At 39.6% G+C, this 23,938-nt stretch overlaps 1 protein-coding gene across 7 annotated transcripts in view; it reads left to right on the forward strand.

The window, feature by feature from the left end:
• Positions 1–23,938, forward strand: part of CFAP91 (cilia and flagella associated protein 91) — a 154,719-nt gene that overhangs the window by 103,292 nt on the left and 27,489 nt on the right. For all 7 annotated transcript variants that reach the window (XR_003432631.1, XM_027105662.1, XM_027105689.1 and 4 more), the window contains 3 exons: positions 206–427; positions 4,052–4,200; positions 4,760–4,851. Coding sequence is in view for 6 of the 7 variants with exons in the window: in XM_027105662.1 (XP_026961463.1) it covers positions 206–427; positions 4,052–4,200; positions 4,760–4,851 (463 nt within the window). In the remaining variant the exon portion in view is untranslated. The remainder of the gene's footprint in view (positions 1–205; positions 428–4,051; positions 4,201–4,759; positions 4,852–23,938) is intronic.

Raw genomic sequence — 23,938 nt, forward strand, 5'->3', positions numbered from 1 at the left:
AATCTACTTTCTCAAGTCTAAGTCTGTATCGTAAGTTTTCCTAGTAAAACCCTTGGGATGGGGCCAGTCTGGAGATAATATTCCTAATAAAAACTAAGTGCATTCTGAAAGTGAAGTGACTGTCAAGGATAATCCAGCATCCCTCCTCATAAATCACCATTCTTAGTGGAATTTGTATCCTCATAGTTACATTATTATTTTTAAGGTGTCACTGATTGAAAACCATTTGGCTGGACTGGAAGGATGGGTGCTGGCAGACATGTTTGACTTCCTGTCCAAAGAGCTGGTGAGACTGCAGGAGGAGAGGAGGGTCCACGCCCTGGTCATGTTGGCTGAGAGGCAGCGCAGGATGCGTGAAGCCGAAGAGAGTGGCCGGCGCCAGGTGGAAGAGAGGCGCCTGCAGGAGGAGGACCAGATATTTAAGGAGGCAAGTGGGGACGTTGCCAGGAAACTCATGATATGAAATGACTTTCGTTTTTTGTTTTTCATTGTCTTCAACAAATAATGTATTGAGTTCCTATGGTATGCCCAGCACTGTGCAAAGGCACTGGGGCTACTTTGGAGGGAAAAACCAGGTGTGGCCCCTTCTCTCCTGGTGCTTAAATCCTATATAACATGCGAATAAGTGTAGGATCAGAAAATGTGTTAAGTTTCATGAAGGAAACAAATGGGGCCCGGTGACATATTTTGAAGAAGTCACTCTGCTTTGCTGTGTGAACAGGTTGTAGGGGAGGACAGGGTGGAAACAAGGAGACCTGGAAGGAGACTGATGAAGTAACTCAGGCCAGAGTGAGAAATGGGGTAAAGGCAAGTATGATGTCCAGTTTCCGGTGTCAGTGAGTGGGGAGGTGACGGTTCTATTTTCTGAGGCGGGAAAGCTGAGGGTGTAATAGGTTTAGGGGCAGGAGTGGAATGAATGATTTATATTAAGTTTGAGACATCTTAGTGGAGGTGGCATTTCAGCAGATGGATATACAAGATAGAGTTTCGAAGAGAGATTTTGACTAAAGATACAATCTTGGGAATTAGGAATGCCAGGCTGGTAAATTCGAATTCTGACCAAGACCCAATAGATGTGAAATTCCAAAGTGACCAAGATGCAAACTCAGAGGAAATCTGAGGAACCAGTAATATCTCAAAGCACTCTCACCCTCATCAAGTATACAAAAGCTCAAGTGTTAAAATGGGAGGGGATTTGTGAGGAAGATTTCTTTAAAGGGAGCTGTGCTGTGACTAATTCCCCCAAAAATCACACCCAGAGGTGGCGACGAGTACTTCCCCTTTCTTGGAGAGCTTGATGTGTATTCTTTCAGTTAGGGCGTCTCACCCCCGGAATGGAGAGGAGGAAGCTGGGCAGGCTGAGGGGAGGTGGGCACAGAAGAGGCTGCATGGGCGGCCAGCACACCCAGAATATGCTAAGGCAAAGGCTGTGAGTTTCCCTTGTGCAGATGCGGGCCACATGGGAAAGGCAGAAAGAGCCAACCTGGAACTTAAAAAAATTCCTATCTAAGAGGCTGTCTGAATTGTATTAATATATGTGGATAGTTTTGAGCTCCTCAAGCAAAAAAAAAAAAGTTATGTCAAGTTGGGGTCTTCTTATTTGATCTGGGATTCAAAGGATTTACCCAATTCCCATGGAATTAGGATTGACCCCTGAATAGTATTTGGTATGTGTTTTTTCAGATAAGAAATTGATTAAAATTAAACAGACTTCCCATCCTCTATACAACTTTAAAAAGTTTTGGGTTAAATCTTTTTAATTATAGTGTCATACAGCCTATAATAATAATTCATATTCTAGCTTCCTACCATCCTAACACATTTTTCCTTAAAAAGAGTTACTGAGGGCTTCCCTGGCGGTGCAGTGGTTGAGAGTCCGCCTGCCAATGCAGGGGACACGGGTTCGTGCCCCAGTCCGGGAGGATCCCACATGCCGCGGAGCGGCTAGGCCCGTGAGCCATGGCTGCTGAGCCTGCGCGTCCAGAGCCTGTGCTTCGCAACGGGAGAGGCCCCAACAGTGAGAGGCCTGTGTACTGCAAAAAAAAAAAAAAAGTTGCTGAAATGTAGAAATTTTTAGCAAACCAGAATTTACTATCCTCTACCTAATATCACTAAGGAAAAACCAGCTGGGATGGGAAGAACCAGTTGGGAGTGAAAATAAAAGGAAAGAGACAGAGGAACCACTATACTCAGAAACACGGAAAGGAAGAAGCTGGTGAAAGGCTTCTAGGAAGGTATCTCTTAAGTGGGAATGATCCCAGGAAATGTCAGCATGTCTAGGAGGGGCAAGAAAGGGTTAAGATGACCCTTCCAGCCTGATTTAAGGAACATTTATGTAAAAAATGTATCCATCTCTGGACCCCAGCATCATTTAAATTCCCTATCTCCCATCATATGACCCTCTTAAAGATAAATATGCTTGCACATAAATATACCAGAACCAAGAAATGTACACGAGTAAATTTCCAGAAAAATAACATGTAGATATTGAGAAACATAGATACAGAAAGTCATAGACTCATATTTTAAACACATACACACTTTTGCACATCTGTAAGTTAAGATACACTCACAAACATAAGCCCACATGCACAATATTAGCAGAGATGGGAGGTACACACATATAGCCACCCATACGTTTCCTTATTCACTTACGCACCTACAAGCACAAATGTGTCCAGAAACATACACATTTATAAAGATATATGTAAACACACAAGTACATCTATTACTAGAGGTGAACCAAATTAAACTTTCCACCTCTGAACTATTACAAGACTCAACTGTCTAATCGTTCCATCTAGGTGTGACTTGTTTCCTGAATAAGTCTGTGGTCTCCATGGGAGCAGGCACATGCCTTCCACAGCACCAGCATAGCCCTCTGTACATAACAGACTTTAAGAAAATATATTTTGGTTGGTTGGTTGGTTGTTCGGTTGAACTGTATTAAACTGGTCATTGGGTCTCTCCCATAAGGAAGGCATAGGGATTCAAGGTTATGGACTTGGTGTTTTACAGGTAGATATTCAGTAAACATTTCATATTCAGAGTCCTGCTGCAGTGCCAGTCAAGAAGCAGGTACTGAGTTGTTACTGAGTCCCAAGCATTATCTCAGACACAAAGAAATACACACACATTAAATAAAAAGTGCCCTTCTGCCAAAGCTCAAAATCTGTTGAGACAGAATGCATACAAAACTAAGTATGACACCCTTGATGCTTGTGATACTTCCTTGGTATCCATCTGTAAAACAGGTAAAACTAAACTGTATTATTTATGGTTATATACTTAGGGAGCACAGCCCTAAAGAATAGGAAGTCTTTACCATAAACTCATGAGAGTGGGAAGGGTCTGTGGTCAGGTAGAACTCACAGTGACCTCTGGGATCCTAGCAGTGGCTTGACCCTCATTCATTGCACTGTACATTTATGTGCTCTGCACTTTTCTAAATGTATAGTCTATATTCTTTCAAGAAAGCTTTAAAAAGCAGCAGCCCAGGGCTGAGAAGATAGTTAAAAAAATTCACCAGAGACCCAGGATCCTTCTAGCTTCCTGCTTTTCTGTCCCTTGGGTATGACCCTCATGGCAGTTTAAGATGACTGGTGCTCCTGCATTTTGTCCCCATGAAATGAGAAATGAAAAGAGAGAAAAAAAAAAAAGCTATGTCTTTCCCTGTAAGAATCCTTTAAGAGGAATAAAGAAAGGACATTGTGTAATACATCTTAGTCTCTGCCACAGTTAGGTAGCTTGACCAAATTACACTGCTGGTAAGAATAAAGCCAGGATCCAAAACAGGGTTATTGACTCAAGCCCATGATCCTTCTGCAGTGTTGTATCGCCCACCCCATAATTCTAAAATGAGCCAGAGTGGGTAGATAGGTGGATTAGAAACAGACTATCTGTAGTTTAAAAAAAAAACAATAATGAATGAGGGGACTACTGATGAATGAAGTAGATGTGCTAAAAAAGTCAACCAATATTCATGCATTTTTCTTGTGTACAGTAGTAGCATTCCTATTCTGAGTAACTGGAGTATTTTGGGGTTTTGCAGGTAATTAAAGTTCACCAAAGTACTGTAACTTCCTATCTGGAGGATATAATACTGAACACTGAAGAGAATACTGCAGAAGAACAAGCCAGGGCAGAAATAGAGAAGATGGCTGAGGAAATCAATGACATTGCTTATGAAATGGAAAGCCGGTGTGTACCAAGGGGACAGATGGTGGGATGGACAGCCTTTTGCTGTTACTCATATGTATTCTTCAAGAGCTTAAGATTTTACCACCAAGGAGAAACAAATATATAACTCATGCTTCAGTATGCATTGTTTTAGCAGCAGCCAGCAGGCCTGTACCTTTGTATGGTAAGAGCATTGGGAATAGAATTTTCAGTTATCCTCTGCAGTCTGGAGCACTTTCATATTTCTTACTTTTAGAATATCACAAAGCATGAAAGCAATGTGATTAAGTATGTCCAATTTTACTTGGACATCACCGCAGAGTTTCTGGCTTCCATTTGTAAGTTGTATCTCTAATACTCCCGTCCTGGTAGGCAGGCTAAGTGAAGGACAAATTTGGATTTTCCATGGAGTTAACCAAACTCACCAGGAATGTGCTACTTCAGATCACTTAAGGAAAAGGCAGTGGTGGGATTTGAGCGGTGGAGTTCCTTACACAAACAAGGAGGATCCAAGTATAAATCGGCAGCTCAAGTAAGGCAACAAAGGAAATACTCGTTTAATTTGTTTTTTACTTTTTAGTCGAACTCAGCTTCAGTCAGAGGAGATCGTTGCCGAGTTGGTTTATAGTTTCCTGATCCCAGAGTTGCAAAAGGACTTTGTCAAAGAAAAAGGTAAGCCAATGCAAATGTTCCACGTGATGATCTGTTTTTTTTTAATTTTATTTATTTATTCATTCTTTTTTTTTTTTTTTTTTGCGGTACACGGGCCTCTCACTGTTGTGGCCTCTCCCGTTGCAGAGCACAGGCTCTGGACACGCAGGCTCAGCGGCCATGGCTCACAGGCCCAGCCGCTCCGTGGCATGTGTGATCTTCCCAGACTAGGGCACGAACCCGTGTCCCCTGCATCGGCAGGCGGACTCTCAACCACTGCGCCACCAGGGAAGCCCGTGATGATCTTTTTAAAGGTAGAAACTATTTTCAATATTCCAGAGATTTAAAGCTGAGCAGAGGTATGGGGAAAATTCTGAAGGAGAATCACTGCATTTTCTTATTTCAGAGGTCAGGTTCCCTCGATGCTGTCTGACTGCAGAATATAATCACCTCTAGTATGGATAGGTGCAGTTCTAATAAGTTTGATGGAGCGTCAAAATCCAAACCTTCTTGAAGAGGCAATTCCCGAGGGGTGGGATGGAGGGTTGGTGGGCGGGGGAGGCTCGAGAGGGAGGGGATGTATGTATACGTACAGCTGATTCATTTTGTCTACAGCAGAAACTCACACACCATTGTAAAGCAACTATACTCCAATTAAAAAAAAAAGAGGCAGTTCCCAAATTCCCAGAAGAGGTGTATTTTGGTTGTTGTTGTTTTGGTTTGGTTTTTATTGAAATATAGTTGATTTACAATATTATGTTAGTTTCAGGTGTACAGCAAAGTGATTCAGTTTATATATATATCTTCTAATTCTTTTCCACTGTAGGTTATTACAAGATACTGAATTTTGTTCCCCAGGCTACACAGTGAATTGTTGTTTATCTGTTTTATATATACTTGCTTTATCTGTTTTATATATACTTGTCTTAACATATACTTGTGTATATGTTAATCCCATACTCCTAATTTATCCCTCCCCCACCTCTTTCCCCTTTGGTAACCATAAGTTTGTATTTTGTAATTTGATTTTTTTTTCAATGTAAAGCAAATGTTGAGAATATACAGGGTTTTCCAACTGTAGTAGCCTTTTGCAGGCAGGGCATGTGCAAGGCAGGTGTTGAAAAGCTGAGAAGCCTGACAGACCTAAATTGACTCTGCAGCTCTGCGTGAGTCACAATATCTCCTGTTCCTGCCAGGACTGATCTCAGTATAAATATCCTCACTTATCGTTTGCCAAAAGTGGCATGTTTTTAAAGATTGATGCTTTTAGTCGATAGAGAAGGAGAAAAAATATGTGTTTTTAAAAAGTGTTCTTCCGGAGCTTTCAGACTATTGGTGACAGTCCTGATCCCATAGGGAAGGATGCAACCAGAAGATTAATATTTAAGTGATAGGGAGGGAGGGAGGGAGGGAGACGCAAGAGGGAAGAGATATGGGAACATATGTATATGTATAACTGATTCACTTTGTTATAAAGCAGAAACTAACACACCATTGTAAAGCAATTATACCCCAATAAAGATGTTAAAAAAATATATTTAAGTGAAATAAGAGCTTGGGAGGCTTTAGAGTTTGCAGGGGAATTCTAGACAGGTTTAAGAGAAGTGTTAATATTTAAGATCACATAACCAGTGAGAAAGGAATGGTAGTTCTAATGCATTGGACGAGAACAAAGAAATATCTTGTTTTCCCATTACATGATTGTACTTTTTTAAACCAGTACCCACCCCAGCAATAAGCATCTAGTTTGTTCCCAGTGTGTTTTCCTATAAATAGCAGTGAACACCCTGGTCATGCTTCTGAGAGTAAACTCCTAGCAGTACAGTGCTGGAAATAAGGTATGTGTGTTTTATATTTTGATAGATACCACCAAACTGCCCCCACAAAAAGATTGTTCTAATTCATACTCCCATCAACAGTGTATGATGGTGCCTCTACCAACAAAATTTAATTTTGTTAAATTAAATCAAATAATATTTTTCTATCACCTTATATTATAAAAGGGATCTTATGTTTTCTAGATCCTTAAGAAAATATGCAACTCCTTGCTCCTTCTCCTCTGTCCAAGGTGAGGCCAACCTGCTTCAGATCAATTCCACCTGAGGGAACTGAAGGAGGGGGGAAATCCTCTGTTTAATAGTTACTAGTTTGTGACCCCCCTCCCCAGCTTCTCCTGGCTCTGAGGGGAAGCCGCTGGAGGGGGCACGAGATGTAAAGGAATCAGTGGGACTTGTCTGTGGGCAAGCTGGGCAAGTCCTAACTTCTTCCCTTTGTGTGGATGTAGCCCAAACGAAGAAAGCCACCTGGACAGGGAGCGCACACTAGGGCCTTTTGTTTCTCGTTCCAAATAAGACATCCATGTGTTACACTCTTTACCCCAAATTAAGTAGTATTACATACAGACTGTTTGAGATATCTCATTATTAATTTTTATTTGGATGAATTAAAAAAAATTTTTTTATTGAGGTCTAGTTGATTTATAACATTATATTAGTTTCAGGTGTACAACACAGTGATTTAAAATTTTATAGATTATACTCCATTTAAAGTTATCATAAAATATTGGCTATATTCCCTGTGCTCTACAATATATCCTTGTAGCTTATTTATTTTATATGTGGTAGTTTGTACTTCTTAATCTCCTACCCCTATCTTGCCCCTCCCAACTTCCCCTTTCCTCACTGGTAACCACTAGTTTGTTCTCTATATTTGAAGATCTGTTTCTGTTTTGTTAAATTCATTTGTTTGATTTTTTTAGATTCCACGTGTAGTGAAAACATACAGTATTTGTCTTTGTCTGACTTACTTCATGAAGCATAATACCTTCCAGGTTGATCCATGTTGTTGTAAATGGCAAAATTTCATTCTTTTTATGGCTAGATAGTATTCCATTGTGTGTGTGTGTGTGTGTTTACACACACACACACACACACACACACCATGTCTTTTTATCCATTCCTCTATTAATGGACACTTAGGTTGCTTCCATTTCTTGGCTATTGTAAATAATGCTGCTATGAACATTGGGGTACATGTATCTTTTCCAATTAGTATTTTCATTTCTTCAGATACATACCCAGGAGTGGGACTGCTGGATCATATGGTAGTTCTATTTTTACTTTTTTGAGGAACCTCCATACTGTTCTCCAAAGTGGTTGCATCAATTTAAATTCCCACTGACATTGCATGAGGGTTCCCTTTTCTCCACACCCTCTCGAACATTTGTTATTTGTGGTCTTTTTGATGATAGCCCTTTTGACAGGTGTGAGGTGATATCTCACTGTGGGTTTGATTTGCATTTCTCTGATGATTAGCAATGTTGAGCATCTTTACGTGTGCCTGTTGGCCATCTGTATGTCTTCTTTTTAAAAAAATGTTTATTCAAGGGACTTCCCTGGCAGTCCAGTGATTAAGACTCTGCACTCCCACTGCAGGGGGTGTGGGTTTGATCCCTGGTAGATGAACTAAGATCTCGCATGCCACGGCCAAAAAAAAATGTTTATTCAAGTCGTCTGCCCATTTTAAATTGGGTTTGTTTTTCTGATATTGAGTTGTATGAGCTATTTATATATTTTGGATAATAATCCTTTATTGGTCTTATTATTTGCAAGTATTTCTCCCATTCAGTAAGTTGTCTTTTCATTTTGTCAATGATTTCCTTTGCTGTGCAAAAGCTTTTAAGTTTAATTAGGTCCCATTTATTTATTTTTGCTTTTCTTTCCTTTGCCTTAGGAGACAGAGCCAAAAAATATTGCTACAATTTATGCCAGTATGTTCTGCCTGTGTTTTCTTCTAGGAGTTTTATGCTTTCTGCTCTTACATTTAGGTGTTTAATTCATTTTTCATTTAATTCATATTTGGCCTTTATTATGTTGATGTATGTTCCCTCTACACCCACTTTGTGGAGGAGACGTTTTATCATAAATGGATGTTGAATTTTGTCAAAAGCTTTTTCTGCATCTATTGTGATGATCATATGGCTTTTATCCTTCAGTTTGTTTTTTAAATTTAATTTTTATTTTATATTAGAATATAGTTGATTTACCATGTTGTGTTAGTTTCAGGTGTACACCAAGGTGATTTAGTTATACATATACATATACCCATTCTTTTTCAGATTCTTTCCCCATATAGGTTATTACAGAATATTGAGTAGATTTCCCCGTGCTATACAGTAGGTCCTTGTTGGTTAGCTATTTTATATATAGTAGTGTGTTAATCCCAAACTCCTAATTTATCCCCCCCACACCATCTTTACCCTTTGGTAACCATAACTTTGTTTTTGAAGTTTGAGCCTGTTTCTGTTTTGTAAAGAAGTTCATTTGTATCATTTTTTTTATATTCCACATATAGGGGATATCATATGATATTTGTCTTTTGTCTGACATCAGTTAGTATGATAATCTTCAGTTAGTATGATAATGCCATGTTTCTGAATATGGTATTATTTTTTAATGGCTGCGTAGTATTCCATTGTATATATGTACCACATGTTCTTTATCCATTCCTCTGTTGATGGACATTTAGGTTGCTTCGGTGTCTTCACTGTTGTAAATAGTGTTGCAATGAACTTGGGGTGCATGTATCTTCTTGAATTGTGGTTGTCTCCAGATATATGCCCAGGAGTGGGATTGCTGGGTCATATGGTAGTGCTATTTTTAGTTTTTTAAGGAACCTCCATACTGTTCTCCATAGTGGTTGTACCAATTTAAATTCCCACCAACAGTGTAGGAGGGTTCCCTTTTCTCCACACCCTCTCCAGCATTTATTGTTCGTAGACTTTTTGATGACAGACATTCTGGCCATTCTGGTGTGAGGAGGTACCTCATTGTAGATTTTTTTTTTTTTTTTACATCTTTATTGGAGTATAATTGCTTTACAATGGTGTGTTAGTTTCTGCTTTATAACAAAGTGAATCAGTTATACATATACATATGTTCCCATTATCTCTTCCCTCTTGTGTCTCCCTCCCTCCCACCCTCCCTATCCCACCCCTCTAGGTTGTCACAAAGCACCGAGCTGATCTCCCTGTGCTATGTGGCTGCTTCCCACTAGCTATCTATTTTACGTTTGGTAGTGTATATATGTCCATGCCACTCTCTCACTTTGTCACAGCTAACTCTTCCCCCTCCCCATATCCTCAAGTCCATTCTCTAGTAGCTCTGTGTCTTTATTCCTGTCTTACCCCTAGGTTCTTCATGACATTTTTTTCCCTTAAATTCCATATATATGTGTTAGCATATGGTATTTGTCTTTCTCTTTCTGACTTACTTCACTCTATATGACAGACTCTAGGTCCATCCCCCTCATTACAAATAGCTCAATTTCGTTTCTTTTTATGGCTGAGTAATATTCCATTGTATATATGTGCCACATCTTCTTTATCCGTTCATCCGATGATGGACACTAAGGTTGTTTCCATCTCCGGGCTATTGTAAATAGAGCTGCAATGAACATTTTGGTACATGACTCTTTTTGAATTATGGTTTTCTCAGGGTATATGCCCAGTAGTGGGATTGCTGGGTCATATGGTAGTTCTATTTGTAGTTTTTTAAGGAACCTCCATACTGTTCTCCATAGTGCCTGTACCAACTCACATTCCCACCAGCACTGCAAGAGTGTTCCCTTTTCTCCACACCTTCTCCAGCATTTATTGTTTCTAGATTTTTGATGATGGCCATTCTGACTGGTGTGAGATGATATCTCATTGTAGTTTTGATTTGCATTTCCCTAATGATTAATGATGTTGAGCATTCTTTCATGTGTTTGTTGGCAGTCTGTATACCTTCTTTGGAGAAATGTCTGTTTAGGTCTTCTGCCCATTTTTGGATTGGGTTGTTTGTTATTTTGTTATTGAGCTGCATGAGCTGCTTATAAATTTTGGAGATGAATCCTTTGTCAGTTACTTCATTTTCAAATATTTTCTGCCATTCTGAGGGTTGTCTTTTGGTCTTATTTATGGTTTCCTTTGCTGTGCAAAACCTTTTAAGTTTCATTAGGCACCAATTGTTTGTTTTTATTTCCATTTCTCTAGGAGGTGGGTCAGAAAAGATCTTGCTGTGATTTATATCATACAGTGTTCTGCCTGTTTTCCTCTAAGAGTTTGATAGTTTCTGGCCTTACATTTAGGTCTTTAATCCATTTTGAGCTTATTTTTGTGTATGGTGTTAGGGAGTGTTCTAATCTCATACTTTTATATGTACCTGTCCAGTTTTCCCAGCACCACTTATTGAGGATTCTGTCCTTCATCCACTGTACATTCCTTCCTCCTTTATCAAAGATAAGGTGACCATATATGTGTGGGTTTATCTCTGGGCTTTCTATCCTGTTCCATTGATCTATATTTCTGTTTTTGTGCCAGTACCATACTGTCTTGATTACTGTAGCTTTGTAGTATAGTCTGCAGTCAGGGAGCGAGATTCCTCCAGCTCCATTTTTCATTTTCAAGATTGTTTTGGCTATTCGGGGTCTTTTCTGTTTCCATACAAATTGTGAAATTTTTTTGTTCTAATTCTGTGAAAAATGCCAGTGGTACTTTGATAGGGATTGCATTGAATCTGTAGATTGCTTTGGGTAGTAGAGTCATTTTCACAATGTTGATTCTTCCAATCCAAGAACATGGTATATCTCTCCATCGATTTGTATCATCTTTAATTTCTTTCATCAGTGTCTTATAATTTTCTGCATACAGGTCTTTTGTCTCCTTAGGTAGGTTTATTCCTAGATATTTTATTCTTTTTGTTGCAGTGGTAAATGGGAGTGTTTTCTTAATTTCACTTTCAGATTTTTCATCATTAGTGTATAGGAATGCCAGAGATTTCTGTGCATTAATTTTGTATCCTGCAACTTTACCAAATTCATTGATTAGCTCTAGTAGTTTTCTGGTAGCATTTTTAGGATTTTCTATGTATCGTATCATGTCATCTGCAAACAGTGACAGCTTTACTTTTTCTTTTCCAATTTGGATTCCTTTTATTTCCTTCTCTTCTCTGATTGCTGTGGCTAACAGTTCCAAAACTATGTTGAATAAGAGTGGTGAGAGTGGGCAACCTTGTCTTGTTCCTGATCTTAGTGGAAATGCTTTCAGGTTTTCACCATTGAATAGGATTTTGGCTGTGGTTTGTCATATATGGCCTTTATTGTGTTGAGGAAAGTTCCCTCTATGCCTACTTTCTGCAGGGTTTTCATCATAAATGGGTGTTGAATTTTGTCGAAACCTTTCTCTGCATCTATTGAGATGATCATATGGCTTTTCTCCTTCAATTTGTTAATATGGTATATCACGTTTATTGATTTGCGTATATTGACGAATCCTTGCATTCCTGGAATAAACCCCACTTGATCATGGTGTATGATCCTTTTAATGTGCTGTTGGATTCTGTTTGCTAGTGTTTTGTTGAGGATTTTTGCATCTACGTTCATCAGTGATATTTGCCTGTAGTTTTCTTTCTTTGTGACATCCTTGTCTGGTTTTGGTATCAGGGTGATGGTGGCCTTGTAGAATGAGTTTGGGAGTGTTCCTCCCTCTGCTGTATTTTGGAAGAGTTTGAGAAGGATAGGTGTTAGCTCTTCTCTAAATGTTTGATAGAATTTGCTGTGAAGCCATCTGGTCCTGGGCTTTTGTTTGTTGGAAGGTTTTTAATCAGAGTTTCAATTTCTGTGCTTGTGATTGGTCTGTTCATATTTTCTATTTCTTCCTGATTCAGTCTTGGCAGTTGTGCATTTCTAAGAATTTGTCCATTTCTTTCAGGTTGTCCATTTTATTGGCATAGAGTTGCTTGTAGTAATCTCTCATGCTCTTTTGTATTTCTGCAGTGTCAGTTGTTACTTCTCTTTTTTCATTTCTAATTCTATTGATTTGAGTCTTCTCCCTTTTTTTCTTGATGAGTGTGGCTAATGGGTTATCTATTTTGTTTATCTTCTCAATGAACCAGCTTTTAGTTTTATTGATCTTTGCCATTGTTTGCTTCATTTATTTCTGATCTGATCTTTATGATTTCTTTCCTCCTGCTAACTTTGGGGTGTTTTTGTTCTTCTTTCTCTAATTGCTTTAGGTGCAAGATTAGGTTGTTTATTCGAGATGTTTCCTGTTTCTTAAGGTAGGATTGTATAGCTATAAACTTCCCTCTTAGAACTGCTTTTGCTGCAACCCGTAGGTTTTTGGTTGTCGTGTCTTCATTGTCATTTGTTTCGAGATATTTTTTGATTTCCTCTTTGATTCCTTCAGTGATCACTTCGTTATTAAGTAGTGTATTGTTTAGCCTGCATGTGTTTGTATTTTTTACAGATCTTTTTCTGTAGTTAACATCTAGTCTCATAACGTTTGGTCAGAAAAGATACTTGATACAATTTCAATTTTCTTAAATTTACCAAGGCTTGATTTGTGACCCAAGATATGATCTATCCTGGAGAATGCTCCATGAGCACTTGAGAAAAATGTGTATTCTGTTGTTTTTGGACAGAATGTCCTATAAATATCAATTAAGTCCATCTTGCTTAATGTATCATTTAAAGCTTGTGTTTCCTTATTTATTTTCATCTTGGATGATCTGTCCATTGGTGAAAGTGGGGTGATAAAATCCCCTACTATAATTGTGTTACTGTCAATTTCCCCTTTTATGGCTGTTAGTATTTGCCTTATGTATTGAGGTGCTCCTATGTTGGGTGCATAAATTATTACAATTGTTGTATCTTCTTCTTGGATTAATCCCTTGATCATTATGTAGTGTCCTTCTTTGTCTCATAATATTCTTTATTTTAAAGTCTATTTTGTCTTCTATGAGAATTGCTACTCCAGCTTTCTTTTGGTTTCTATTTCCATGGAATATCTTTTTCCTTCTCCTCACTTTCAGTCTGTTTGTGTCCCTAGGTCTGAAGTGGGTCTCTTGTAGACAGCATATATATGGGTGTTGTTTTTGTATCCATTCAGCCAGTCTGTGTCTTTTGGTGGGAGCATTTAGTCCATTTACATTTAAGGTAATTATCGATATGTATGTTCCTATTCCCATTTTCTAAGTTGTTTTTGGTTTGTTATTGTATGTCTTTTCCTTCTCTTGTGTTTCTTGCCTAGAGAAGTTCCTTTAGCATTTGTTGTAAAGCTGGTTTGGTAGTGCTGAACTGTCTCAGCTTTTGCTTGTCTGTAAAGGTTTTAATTTTTCCATCAAATCTGAATGAGAATCTTTCTGGGTAGAGTAATCTTGGTTGTAGGTTTTTCTCCTTCATCACTTTAAATATGTCCTGCCAGTCCCTCTGGCTTGCAGAGTTTCTGCTGAAAGATCAGCTGTTAACCTTATGGGGATTCCCTTGTGTGTTATTTGTTGTTTTTCCCTTGCTGCTTTTAATGTTTTCTTTGTATTTAATTTTGACAGTTTGACTAATATGTGTCTTGGCATGTTTCTCGTTGGTTTTATCCTGTAAAGGACTCTCTGTGCTTCCTGGACTTGACTGTTTCCTTTCCCATATTAGGGAAGTTTTCAACTATAACTCTTCAAATATTTTCTCAGTCCCTTTCTTTTTCTCTTCTTCTTCTGGGACCCCTATAATTTGAATGTTGGTGCGTTTAATGTTGTCCCAGAGGTCTCTGAGACTGTCCTCAGCTCTTTTCATTCTTTTTCTTTATTCTGCTCTGCAGTATTTATTTCCACTGTTTTATCTTCCAGGTCACTTATCCGTTCTTCTGCCTCAGTTATTCTGCTATTGATCCCTTCTACAGTATTTTTAATTTCATTTATTGTGTGGTTCATCATTGCTTGTTTCCTCTTTAGTTCTTCTAGGTCCTTGTTAAATGTTTCTTGCATTTTGTCTATTCTATTTCCAAGATTTTGGATCATCTTTACTATCATTATTCTGAATTCTTTTTCAGGTAGACTGCCTATTTCCTCTTCATTTGTTACGTCTGGTGGGTTTTTATTTTGCTCTTTCATCTGCGGTGTGTTTTTCTGTCTTCTCATTTTGCTTATCTTACTGTGTTTGGGGTCTCCTTTTTGCAGGCTGCAGGTTCGTAGTTCCCGTTGTTTTTGGTGTCTGTCCCTAGTGGCTAAGGTTGGTTCAGTGCGTTGTTAGGCTTCCTGGTGGAGGGGACTAGTGCCTGTGTTCTGGTGGATGAGGCTGAATCTTGTCTTTCTGGTGGGCAGGTCCACGTCTGTTGGTGTGTTTTGGGGTGTCTGTGGACTTATTATGATTTTAGGTAGCCTCTCTACTAATGGGTGGGGTTGTGTTCCTGTCTTGGTAGTTGTTTGGCATAGGGTGTCTAGCACTGTAGCTTGCTGGTCGTTGAGTGAAGCTGGGTGTTGGTGTTAAGATGGAGATCTCTGGAAGATTTTTGCCGTTTGATGTTACATGGAGCTGGGAGGTGTCTTGTGGACCAGTCTCCTGAAGTTGGCTCTCCCACCTCAGAGGCACAGCACTGACTCCTGGCTGCAGCGTCAAGAGCCTTTAATCCACACGGCTCAGAGGAAGAGGGAGAAAACGTAGAAAGAAAGAAGGAAAGAAAGAGGATAAAATAAAATAAAATGAAGTAAGGTAAAATAAAATAAAGTTATTAAATTAAAAAAAAATTTTTTTAAAAAAGTAAAACAAAAAAAACGGATGGACAGAACCCTAGGACAAATGGTGAAAGCAAAGCTATACAGACAAAGTCTCACACAGAAGCGTACACATACACACTCACAAAAAGAGGAATAGGGGAAAAAATAATAAATCTTGCTCTCAAAGTCCACCTCCTCAGTTTGGGATGATTCGTTGTCTATTCAGGTATTCCACAGATGCAGGGTACATCAAGTTGATTGTGGAGATTTAATCCACTGCTCCTGAGGCTGCTGGGAAAGATTTTCCTTTCTCTTGTTTGTTCTCACAGCTCCCGGGTTTCAGATTTGTATTTGGCCCCGCCTCTGCATGTAGGTCGCCGGAGGGCGTCTGTTCTTCGCTCAGACAGGATGGGGTTAAAGGAGCCGCTGATTCGGGGGCTCTGGCTCACTCAGGCCTGGGGGAGGGAGGGGTACGGAGGTGGGGCGAGCCTGTGGCAGCAGAGGCCAGCGTGACATTGCACCAGGCTCAGGCGCGCCGTGCGTTCTCCCGGGGAAGTTGTCCCTGGATCCCAGGACCCTGGCAGTGGCAGGCTGCACAAGCTCCCTGGAGGGGTGGTGTGGATAGTGACCTGTGCTTGCACACAGGCTTCTTGGTGGTGGCAGCAGCAGCCTTCGCGTCTCATGCACGTCTCGGGTCCAAGCTGATCGCCGCAGCTCGTGCCCGTTTCTGGAGCTCATTTAAGCAGCGCCCTTAATCCCTCTCCTCACGCACCAGGAAACAAAGAGGGAAGAAAAAGTCTCTTGCCTCTTCGGCAGGTCCCGACTTTTCCCCGGCCTCCCTCCCGGCTAGCTGTGGTGCACTAACCCCTTCAGGCTGTGTTCACACAGCCAACACCAGTCCTCTCCCTGGGATCTAAGCTCCGAAGCTGGACCCTCAGCTCCCAGCCCCCGTGTGCCCCAGCGGGTGAGCAGACAAGCCTCTCGGGCTGGTGAATGCTGGTTGGCACCGATCCTCTGTGCGGGAATCTCTGCGCTTTGCCCCTCGCACCCCTGTTGCTGCGCTCTCCTCCATGGCTCCAAAGCTTCCCCCCTCCACCACCCGCAGTCTCCGCCCCCGAAGGGGCTTCCTAGTGTGTGAAAACCTTTCTGCCTTCACAGCCCCCTCCCACTGGTGCAGGTCCCGTCCCTATTCTTTTGTCTCTGTTTTTTCTTTTTTCTTTTGCCCTACTCAGGTACGTGGGGAGTTTCTTCCCTTTTGGGAGGTCTGAGGTCTTCTGCCAGCGTTCAGTAGGTGTTCTGTAGGAGGTGTTCCACGTGTAGATGTATTTCTGATGTATCTGTGGGGAGGAAGGTGATCTCCACATCTTACTCTTCCGCCGTCTTCCCCAAGCCCTCATTGTTGGTTTGATTTGCATTTCTCTAATAATTAGTGATGTCGAGCATATTTTCATCTACCTTTTGGCCATCCATATGTCTTCTTTGGAGAAATGTCTATTTAGATCTTCTGCCCATTTTTTGATTGGGTTGTTTTTTTTTAATATTGAGCTGCATGAGCTGTTTATATTATTTTGGAGATTAATCCCTTGTCACTTGCTTCGTTTGCAAATACTTTCTTCCAGTCTATGGGTTGTCTTTTTTTTTTTTTATGGTTTCCTTTGCTCAAAAAGCAAAAGCTTTTGAGTTTAATTATGTCCCATTTTTTAATGTTTGTTTTTATTTTCATTAATCTAGGATGTGGATCCAAAAAGATATTGCTGTGATTTATGTCAAAGAGTGTTCTGCTTGTTTTTCTCTAGGAGTTTTATAGTATTTGCTCTTACATTCTAGGTCTTTAATCCATTTTGAGTTTATTCTTGTGTATGGTGTTAGAGAATGTTCTAATTTCATTCTTTTACATGTAGTTGTCCAGTTTTCACAACACCACTTATTGAAGAGACTGCCTTTTCTCCATTGTATATCCTTGCCTCCTGTGTCATTGATTAATTGACCATGAGTGCCTGGGTTTATGTCTGGGCTTTCTATCCTATTCCATTGATCTATATTTGTTTTTGTGCCAGTACCATATTGTCTTGATTACTGTAGCTTTGTAGTATAGTCTGAAGTTGGGGAGCCTGATTCCTCCAGCTTTGTTTTTTGTTCTCAGGATTGCTTTAGCTATTCAGGGTCTGTGTTTCCATACAAATTGTAAAATTTTTTGTTCTAATTCTGTGAAAAATGCCATTGGTAATTTGATAAGGATTGCATTGAACCTGTAGATTGTTTTCGATAGTACAGTCATTTTCACAGTATTGATTCTTCCAATCCAAGAACATGGTATATCTCTCCATCTGTTTGTGTCATCTTTTTGATTTTTTTTCATCAGTGTTTGATAGTTTTCTGTGTACAGGTCTTTTGCCTCCTTAGGTAGGTTTATTCCTAGGTATTTTATTCTTTTTTGTTGCAATGGTAAATGCGATTGTTTCCTTAATTTCTCTTTCTGATCATTCGTTGTTAGTGTATAAGAATGCAAGAGATTTCTGTGTATTAATTTTGTATCCTGTAACTTTACCAAATTCATTGATTAGCTCTAACAGTTTTCTGGTGGCATCTTTAGGATTTTTTAGGTATATTATCATGTCATCTGCAAACAGTGACAGTTTTACTTTTTCTTCTCCAATATGTATTGCTTTTATTTTTTTTCTCTGATGGCCATGGCTAGGACTTCCAAAACTATGTTGAATAATAGTGGTGAGAGTGGACATCCTTGTTCCTGATTTTAGAGGAAATGCTTTCAGTTTTTCACCATTGAGAATGTCTGCTGTGGGTCTGTCATATATGGCCTTTATTATGTTGAGATAGGTTCCCTCTATGGCCATTTTCTGGAGAGTTTTTATCATAAATGGTGTTGAATTTTGTCAAAAGCTTTTTCTACATCTATTGAGATGATCATACGGTTTTTATTCTTTAATTTGTTAATATGGTATATCACACTGATTGATTTTCATAATATTGAAGAATCCTTGTTTCCCTGTGATAAATACCACTTGATCATTGTGTATGATCCTTTTAATGTGTTGTTGGATTCTGTTTCCTAGTATTTTGTTGAGAATTTTTGCATCTTTGTTCATCAGTGACATTGGTCTGTAATTTTTGTGTGTGTGTGATGTCTTTGTCTGGTTTTGGTATCAGGGTGATGGTGGCCTTGTAGAATAATCTTGGGAGTGTTTCTCCCTCTGCAATTTTTGGAAGAGTTTGAGAAGGATAGGTGTTATCTCTTCTCTAAATATTTGATAGAATTCACCTGTGAAGCCATCTGGTCCTGGACTTTTGTTTCTTAATTTTCAATTTTATTACTTGTGATTGGTCTGTTTATATTTTCTATTTCTTCCTGGTTCGGTCTCGGAAGGTTATCCCTTTCCAAGAATCTGTCCATTTCTTCCAGGTTGTCCATTTTATTGGCATATAGTTGCTTCCCTTTTTCATTTCTGATGTTATTTACTTGGGCCCTTTCTCTTTTTTTCTTGATGAGTTGAATAAAGGATTTATCAATTTTATCTTTACAAAGAAACAGCTCTTAGTTTCATTAATCTTTTCTACTTTTTTAGGAATAGGCTCTATTTTATTTATTACTGCATGGATGTTTATAATTTCTTTCCTTCAACTAACTTTTGTTTGTTCTTCTTTTTCTAGTTGCTTTAGGTTTAAGGTTAGATTCTTTGAGACTTTTCTTTCCTGAAGTAGTCTTGTATCACACTATAAACTGTCCTCTTTGAGCTGCTTTTGCTGCATCCCAGAGATTTCAGATCACTGCATTTTTTATTTCATTTTTCTCCATGTATTTTTTAAAAATTTCTTCTTTGATTTCTTCAGTGATCCCTTCAGTGATCCATTGGTTGTTTAGTGGCATATTGTTTGGCCTCCACATGTTTTTTTGCTGCTTTTTCTTGTACTTGGTTTCTAGTCTCATAGAGCTGTGATCAGAAAAGATGCTTGATAAGATTTCAATTTTCTTAAATTTACTGAGACTTATTTTGTGGCCTAGCATGTAATTTATCCTGGAGAATGTTCCATGTGCACTTGCAAAGAATGTGTATTCTGTTGCTTTTGGAATGCGTGTTCTATATAAACATCTATTAAGTCCATCTGGTCTAGTGTGTCGTTTAGGCCATTGTTTCCTTATTAATTTTCTGTGTGGATGACCTGTCCATTGATGTAAGTGGGGTGTTAAAGTCCCTAGTACAGTAAGTCTCCTACATAGGAACGAGTTCCCTTCTGAGAGCACGTTCATAAGTCCCATTTGTTCCTTAAGTCCAACAAAGTTAGCCTAGTTACCCAACTAACACAATCAACTATATAGTACTGTATTGTAATAGGTTTATAATGCTTTTCACACAAATAATACATTAAAAACACAAAAAATATAGAAAACATTTTTAATCTTACAGTACAGTACTTCAAAAAGTACAGTAGAAGGGCTTCCCTGGTAGCGCAGTGGTTGAGAGTCCACCTGCTGATGCAGGGGACGTGGGTTCGTGCCCCAGTCCAGGAGGATCCCATGTGCTGCGGAGTTGCTGGGCCCGTGAGCCATGGCCGCTGAGCCTGTGCATCCGGAGCCTGTGCTCCGCAATGGGAGAGGCCACAACAGTGAGAGGCCTACATACTGCAAAAAAAAAAAAAAAAAAAAACAGTAGAGGAGTACAACAATTGGCACACGGGGCATTTTCGCATCTTTGAAAGTTTGCAACTTGAAGGTTCACGTGTAGGGGACTGTATTGGAAACCTGGATGGAGTCAAAAGAGAGAGCAAAGATCAAAATGTCTGTGGGTTTTCTATAAACATGTAAATTTCCAGATGAAAACTATTCTTACAGAAAATCTGTTTGTATTTCGTTGCAGATAAATTTCTGAATAATTTCATTCCTCAGTAGGGATTGCCTGTTTTCATTGCCTGTGACAGAGGGACCCATATTATAGATCTTGTTGTTAAATCAGTAAATTCTTTAACACACACACAAAGTTCCTAGTATTATGTGCTACTGTTGATTTTCGCCCTTTATGTCTGTTAATATGTTTAAGTGTTCCTATGTTGGGTGCATATATATTTACAACTGTTACATTTTCTTCTTGGATTAATCCCTTGATTATTATGTAATGTCTCCTTCTTTGGCTCTCCTAACAGTCTTTGTTTTAATGTCTATTTTATCTAAGTATTGCACCCCTGCTTCTTGTTGATTTCTTTTTGCATGTAATACCTTTTTCCATCCTCTCACTCTCAGTCTGTGTCTTTAGATCTCAACTGAGTCTCTTGTAGGCAGTATATATATGGCTTTTATTTTTGTATACATTCAGTCACTATGTCTTTTGATTAGAGAATTTATTCCATTTACATTTAAAGTAATTATGGACAGGTAGGTATTTCCATTTTTTAATTGCTTTGGGGTTGTTTTCTGTAACTCTTTTTTGTTCCTTTCTTTCCTTCTCTTCCCTTGTGATTTGATGATGTTTTCAGTGTTGTTTGGCTTCCTGTCTCTTTTTTTGTGTGTATCTATTATAGATTTTTGGTTTATGGTTACCATTAGGTTTATACATAGATGTAGATAGGTCTATCTGTATCTATATATGATTATTTTAAGTGCTTATCTCTTAATTTCAAACAAACACATTTTAACAACTCTGCATTTTTACTCCCCTCCCTTTTTGCAATTACTGTTTTTGTCATCGTACTTTATATCTAGTTTTATGTATCCCTTAACGGCTTATTGTGGATATAGGTGATTTTACTACTTTTGTCTTTTAACCTTCCTACTAGCTTTGTATGTGGTTGATTTACTACCTTAACTTTACTACCTTATACTTACCTTTACCAATGAGCTTTTTCTTTTCATAATTTTCATGTTTCTAGTTGTGGCCTTTTCTTTTTCACTTAGAGAAGTCCCTTTAACATTTCTTGTAAAGCTGATTTGGTGGTACTGAACTCTTTTAGGTTTTGCCTGTCTGTAAAACTTTTGATCTCTTCATCAAATCTGAATGAAAGACTTGCCAAGTAGAGTATTCTTGGTTGTGGGTTTTCCCTTTCATCACTTCAGCTATATCTTGCCACTCTTTTCTGGCCTGCAGAGTTTCTGCTGAAAAGTCATCTGATAGCCTTATGGGAGTTCCCTAGTACATAATTTGTTGCTTTTCCCTTGCTACTTTTAATAATATCCCTTTATCTTTGATTAATTACAGAGTGTTTTGGTGTGGTCCTCTTTGGGTTGATCATGTTTGGGACTCTCCGTGCTTCCTAGACTTGCATGTTTGTTTCATTTCACAGGTTAGGGAAGTTTGCAGCTGTTTTGGCTTCAAATATGTTCTCCGTCCCTTTCTCTGTCTTCTCCTTCTGGGACCCCTGTAATGTAAATGTTAGTATGTGTGATGTTTACCCAGAGGTCTCTTAAAAAACTGTCCTCATTTCTATCCTTTTTTTCTATTCAGCTTGAATGATTTCCACTAATCTGTCTTACAGCTTGCTGATCCATTCCTCTGTATTACTTAATCTACTGTTGATTCCTTCTAGTGTATTTTTCATTTCAGTTATTATATTTTCATCTGTTTGGTTCTTTATATTTTCTAACTAACTCTTTGTTAAAACCTTCTAACCTCTCACTCTGTTCATCCGTTCTCTAGAGTTCCTTTTTTTGTTGCTGTTCTGCCTTATTTTTTTATTGAAGAATAGTTGATTTACAGTGTTGTGTTAATTTCTGCTGTACAGCAAAGTGATTCAGTTATACATATATATACATTCTCTTTTTATATTCTTTTCCATTATGGTTTATCACAGGATATTGAATATAAGTTCTCTATGCTTTACAGTAGGACCTCGTTTATCCATTCCATGTCTGGTGAGTGGGTCCAGATTCTGCGGAGGCTGGCTGAGGGGCCCAAAGTGTCTCAGAGCTGGTATTGGCCTGCTGGTGGGTGGGGCTGGGGCCCAGCAGGTCTAGCCTACTGATAGGTTGAGCCAGGTCCCAAGGTCTCTTGCTGCAGGCCCTGGGGGGTCCCAGTTCTAGTGCTTGTGTGCTCTGGTGGACAGGGCCATGTCCATGAGTGGCTGTGGGCTCAAGGTGTTTTAAGGTAACCTGCCCACTGGTGGGTGGGGCTGTGTCCCTGCCCAGCTAGTCGCTTGGCCTGAAGCATTCCAGTACCGGTGCCTACAGGCTGGTGGGTGTGGGCGGTACTGGGTCCTGAGGCTGATGAGCTAGAGCACCATTTACAAAATGGTGCTCACCAGCACCTGTGTCCATGTGGTAGAAAAAGCTCCCCAAAATGGTTACCATGATTGTCTGTGTCCCCAGGGTGAGGTCCAGTTGCCTCCTACCACCCCAGGAAACTCGCCAAGATCAGTGGGTGGGTCTGACCCAGGGTCCTTTCAAATTACTGCTTCTGCCCTGGGTGCCACAGTGTGTAAGATTTTGTGTGTACCTTTTAAGAGTGGAGTCTTGGGCTTCTCTGGTGGCGCAGTGGTTGAGAGTCCGCCTGCCGATGCAGGGGACATGGGTTCGTGCTCTGGTCCAGGAAGATCCCACATGCCACGGAGCGGCTGGGCCCGTGAGCCATGGCTGCCGAGCCTGAGTGTCCGAAGCCTGTGCTCTGCAATGGGAGAGGCCACAACAGTGAGAGGCCTGCGTACCGCAAAAAAAAAAAAAAAAAAAGAGTGGAGTCTCTATATACCACAGCCCACAGGGTTTCCTGAAAGAAAGCCCCACTAGCCTTCACAGCCAAATATTGTGGGTACTCATCTTTCCAGTGCAGGACCCCTGGGCTGTGGAGCCCAATGTGGGGTTCAGACCCCTCACTCCTTGGGGAGAACCTCTTCAATTCTAGTTATTTTGCTGTTTGTAGGTTGCCTACCAGGGGTACGGCTCTTGACTATACCCCAACCCCACTCATCCTACCCATCTTATTGTGGTTCTTTCTTTGTATCTTTAGTTGTAGAGGTCTTTTCTGGTAGGTTTTGGTCTTTCTCATCAGTAGTTTCTCTGTAAATAGTACTTTTGGTGTGAGAGCAGGTGAGCTCAGAGTCTTCCTAATCCACCAACTCTCATTTTTCTAAAAGTTCATGGAGGGGAATGACCTTGAAGATCTTCATTCAGATGAAAATAATAGTAACTACCAAGGTGTAAATGCATACTAAGTTCCAGACAATGTACTAAGCATTTTTAGAAATACCTTATTTGAATTTCTTACATCTGTAGATGTGTTCTCATAGTTCAGTTAAGGAAGTTGGTGATTAGAGACATTATACAGTATGCAGATTGTACCATGGTCTGTGTGGCTCCAAAGTCCCCATTCTTTCAACCATACTGCTCTGAAGTGTTGTGAGTTGCTATGTGATTTACCCTGTATAAACTAGCTGACACCTCAACAGCATAGAATCCACGGTACTGCTTATTATGCTTTACTAGCTGTAGGACTTTAGGCAAATTACCTAATCTCTCTGTGTCTCAGTTGCCACATCTGAAAATGGGGATATTAATACTACTCTCTTTTAGGGTTGTGGGTGGCTTAAATGAGTAAGTATATGCCAACTGCTTAAAACAGTGCCTGGCACAAAGTAAGGACAAA

The sequence above is a fragment of the Aethalodelphis obliquidens genome, unplaced genomic scaffold (assembly GCF_003676395.1).
Source record: "Aethalodelphis obliquidens isolate GAN/ISIS:26980383/991018 unplaced genomic scaffold, ASM367639v1 scaffold1, whole genome shotgun sequence".
NCBI lineage: Eukaryota > Metazoa > Chordata > Mammalia > Artiodactyla > Delphinidae > Aethalodelphis > Aethalodelphis obliquidens.